The sequence below is a fragment of the Dipteris shenzhenensis genome, chromosome 9, assembly GCF_047967505.1.
Source record: "Dipteris shenzhenensis isolate YYH24624 ecotype China chromosome 9, Dip_SZ_1.0, whole genome shotgun sequence".
Taxonomy (NCBI): domain Eukaryota; kingdom Viridiplantae; phylum Streptophyta; class Polypodiopsida; order Gleicheniales; family Dipteridaceae; genus Dipteris; species Dipteris shenzhenensis.
The window spans coordinates 14,296,933-14,301,651 of record NC_141604.1 but is presented as its reverse complement, the minus strand read 5'-3'; the positions used below and the strand labels follow the sequence as shown (position 1 = coordinate 14,301,651).

The window sequence follows — 4,719 nt, the reverse complement described above, 5'->3', positions numbered from 1 at the left end:
GTATACATAAGAATTATTCCAACAAGAGAACCTTTAGTGGAAAGCAGACTGTTCCATTAATCTGTACTTATATATTAATACATTATACACAATCACATTCTCCAATATCTGGCTCAATACTGTATATCCAACACTGAACCTGCTCAAGTCACAGAACTCTGGCAACACTTGCTCTTTCACCTGTTTTACTCCAGATCTCACACATCATGCAGACTCTTAAGTTTAGGAAGTCTATTGACAAAGAACAATGGGGGATCCATTAGTAGAAATGGCAGAACAAAGGTATTAGAAATGGAGAAGCCTCCACTTCGAGACATGGCCTTTCCTCCCAATTCCATAAACACGCTGGTTTATCGATACTTGAACCACCTAGCTTAATCCTCCAAACTTAAGTGAAGGACAATCAGGCTCTGAGATAGACTTTGAAAAGGACACTGATATACATAGCAAATCCAAACATAATAAATTCACAAGACAGACAATCAGAAGCCCCAAAACTTGCAGGCTATTGCAGCTCAGAATAAAGCCATTCCAAAAAACATACTTCGTGCAACACACTAGCACAGCACATTCAGAAAACTCTCTTTGGTTTTCTACATAAGCACGAATGAGACACATGGGCAATATAAATGGCAGAACCTGAGGTAAGGGCAACAGAGAAATGTCTATTATAAAAGGGGACCAAATTCAATTCCATATACATGTGAAAATGGAACTCATGCCCCCTTCAGTTTGCAGGCCACAAGGTCAACTTTTAAGACAAACACACAGTAAATACATTAAAAATAGCAAAACATCCCGCCATTTGAAGTCAAAAAATTGCAAGATAGATTGACAGTCCACTGCTTAAAGCTGAACAGGCATGCAGCACAGAATAATCTTTAAAATCTCATGATCAAGAAATGCTTGTCATCTATGAACATCGGACGGGCACTCAAGCAACACTACTTCCAATTAAGGCACATCAAAATGCAATGGGACTCAACTATCTCACATAGCCATCCCTTTTCCAAGCCCTCACTGAGGAGTTATCAAACTCTGGATTCTATGCAAACAGTATAGAAAGAGAGAGAGTAGATGAAAACAAGCTATACCTGCTGATTATAACTGTGTAAGCAAGCAAGATAGTCGCAGACATAGGGGACACAAGAATTGGGTATACACAGAACAGTAGAGTGAGACTGCTACAAAGGAAGGTACAGCTATGATTCAACGTCTATCATTGTGACACGTGGCTTAATGAGGTCTCACAAAAGGAAAACGGGGGTTTATGCTGCCTACTGTAAGGAAAATCTCTAATTTAAAGCTCATATGATACCCCTTTTAGGTTCCACTCACAAAACATGCAAACCTTACAATTGTCATTCTAAAATTTTGCTCAGCACCAACACAGAGCAAACCTTAAATAAGAAAATAGGAAAATCTCCACCACTGATCAGAACAAGAATAACATGCAGAAATAGACAACTAACACTTTCACTTTTGCAAACAGTATTTTAAACATAACCCCAAAAAAAACTGTATCACAACTGTCACTTTCCTCCAATACCAGAACATTACCATCTGACAAGTAGGCATTTTGACTATCATGTCCCAAATAAGAACTAAAGCAAGATACAAACGAAGTGAAAGGAGTCCAATAATTCTCAATACATGAACCAAAATGACTAAGCAAATCATGCAGGGTGCAAATTGCAATCCATTGCTTTCACTTAGTGGGAAACTCAAGCGTTTCCAATCAAACGGGGGTTCTCCTGTTTTGTTGTACGATGGTCCACAGCATTCTCAAAAAAGATAGCCTCAACATTGCAGGCCAAACTTATCCTGGAATTGTTGACAATCAGAAACCACAGAGATATAAACAGAGAAAACCCAAAAGCTACTAAATCTCACAGCAGCTCAAAAGTAATGTTACTGAAGACCAACAAATAATGCCACTCAATTTCATTGCAAATGGCATAAACGTGATCTTTACGAAAGGCAAACAGAAACAACGACCATCCCTCTCACCAAATGTGGCACTTAGAGTTCATGTTTAAGAAATAAAAATTAATAATCCAAGAAAAGAAAAAAAGATGAACTGGAGGTGAACAAAGTACACAGAATACTAGAGGCCCTACTTGAGCGAAGCAAAATGAGTCATACAATCAATCAGATTAAAAAAGGGATGGCATGGGCCCTACTCTAGCAAAGTAAAATGAGTCATACATACAATCAGATGAAAACAGCGATGGCATGGAAGGAATCATACAAATGTAGAAACATCGACACCATGATCAAACAATTAGAAACAGCAAACATATAAAGCAATAAGCAGACAAATATCTGGGAAAGAAAGCACCACATAAAGTAATGGGGAAGAAAAACAGGGAAGGAGAAGCAAGACTTAAACACCATGTTCTGATGAAAAATAACTAACAAAACAGTGAAAACTGTGGAGCGAAAAATTGACAGTAGATGCTTAAAATAGCCAATGTTCAGCTCTCTCTCTCTCTCTCTCTCTCTCTCTCTCTCTCACACACACACACACACACATCAACATAAATGCAAGAAGGGGGCCTAAGAGACAAAGTGCACAATGAAAGCATGACAATAAACAAGTAAAGCTCTTACCATATGCGCGCAAGCTGCAGAAAAATAGGCTTTTGCCTACATTCCATAATACGGCATTGACGGTACAACTCCTGTTTGTGCACGGGGAGCAGATGACAGAGCTACCTGTGCTTGAGTTTGATAAGGAGACAAATTATACTGGCCTTGACTTTGGGCATACTGACCTTGACCTTGAGTGTACTGGCCTTGCGCCTGACCATACTGCCCTTGAGCCTGACCATAGTGGCCTTGAGCCTGATACTGCCCTTGAGACTGGCCGTACTGACCTTGACCCTGAGTGTACTGACCTTGACCCTGAGTGTACTGGCCTTGACTCTGAAGAACTGGGGTCTGAGAAGCCATAGATCCTGGCGGCACGTTGTACATGGAGGCTGCCACTCCAACACCAGGGTAAGCTCCAGATTGCCCTCCATATGCTGCCACCTGGGAACTGTAAGGACCCATAGTTGCTTGGGTGGTTCCATATGAAGGCAAACCCAGAGAGGTTTGGACCTGACTAACGCCGGGATTCAGAACTTGAGCGTGGGAGGGGTTAATAATGGATGAGGGGAGAGACGCAGAAAGAGAGGGAGGATGGCTCTGGTTTGGCCCGGCAATGTTAGGGTGCATACCAGAGTTCAATGCAGGATTCAAACCTGTATTCATAGGGGGGTTCGAGCTTTGATTGTAGGCAACCCCCGTTGACATCATACCTTGAGGTACTGCACCATATTGCATGTTAGGAGGAGCAGATGCAGGACCACCTGCTTGAGCCATGGGTAGCTCAGAACCATCGAGTTGACCTTGCATTCCTCCCGCTTTCTGTTTCAATCCTTCTACAGCAAGCTTGCAGAACAGTTGCTGCCCGTCTAAAATCTTTACGGGTTCTTCAAGCGCACGCTTGGTGGCCTCCGCTGTTTTGAAAATGAAGAGAGCGAACCCTCGCGACCTACCTGTTTGCTTGTCGAAGCCAAGAGGCCCTTCCTCGATCTCGCCGTACTGTGCAAAAAGGTTCAGCAAGCGGTCCGCAGGCCACTCCATGGGGACATTTCCTACATAAACCTTCCTAGCTGCAATGTCTTGAGGCTGTTGGGCCGGGGCAGGTCCAGTGGAAGCCAACTGACAAACGGTCATTCTGCCGTCTATCCTCTTACTAGGCTCTCTTAAAGCATTCAGAGCTCCATCCATATGCTTGAAAGTGATAAACCCGTAGCCACGGCTCTTACCGGTGTTCTTGTCCATGATAACGATGCCCTCTTCCAAATCCCCAAATTGCGAGAAAACGCCTTTGAGGGTGTCGGTATTGGTATCCCAGCCGAGGCCACGGACGAAGATCTTGCGATGGACGGGGTCTTTGTCGGCGAATTTACGAACCTCGTCAAGGACATCGTAGTGGCGGAGGGTGGCGTCGATGAGGATATCGACGAGCTGTTCTTTGGAGAGGGGGTCGATCATGAGGCGGGCATCGTCGGGGGTGAGTTCGAAGGAGGAGGGGGGAGGGGCGAGGGGGGCAACAGGGGAGGGATTGGGGGCGGCTGAAGCTACTGGTGGAGCTACGGGAGGTACTACGGGAGCAGCAGGAGCAGAGGGGGAGATGGGGATGGGGGCGGAGGAAGGGGGGGGGGAGGCGACGAGGCCACCATTTTCGTCGAGCTTTCGTTTTTTGAGGTCCATGGAAGCAGAGGAGAGCTAATGCTTCTTCTGCAGGAGAAGCAGAGGAGGTTGGCGATGGAGAGGAGCTTCAGCAGCAAGAGGAGGTTGGCTATGGCGGGGACGAAACAGGGTTGCAAAACACAGAAAATTGGAACAGCAAGAAAATTGCAGCTTTGACAAGGACGATGCAAAGTCTCAAGAAGAAGCTCAAACCCTAGCATCTAACTCAAGATCAAATAAATTTACCACATCCTTAGTTAGTTCCCTTCAAACCCTAACTCATCCCCCCCTTGCCAACTCAGCCTCAGTTATGCACGAAAAACCCGCGTACCCTGTAAATGCACCTTCTATTTTTTTATTTTTCCCTTCCAATCAAAATATTTATTGAAGGTTTCCTACACCTTTGTGAGTGCAAAAAGGTTTTTGGCCTCCACTTGTGAGGGTAGGCTTTCCTAGAATGATGGTTTCCTATTA

The 4,719-nt window shown here is 44.4% G+C and overlaps 1 protein-coding gene across 1 annotated transcript; it reads right to left on the bottom strand.

Moving 5' to 3' along the window:
* Positions 1 to 1,480: 1,480 nt before the first annotated feature.
* LOC147898244 (uncharacterized) lies at positions 1,481 to 4,431 on the bottom strand. Its single transcript, XM_087378895.1, has 2 exons — positions 2,614 to 4,431; positions 1,481 to 1,824 (listed from the first exon to the last, which is right to left on the bottom strand). The coding sequence occupies exon 1, from the start codon at positions 4,264 to 4,266 to the stop codon at positions 2,650 to 2,652; it is 1,617 nt and encodes a 538-aa protein (XP_087235021.1). The 5' UTR covers positions 4,267 to 4,431; the 3' UTR covers positions 1,481 to 1,824; positions 2,614 to 2,649.
* Between the last annotated feature and the right edge of the window lie 288 nt (positions 4,432 to 4,719).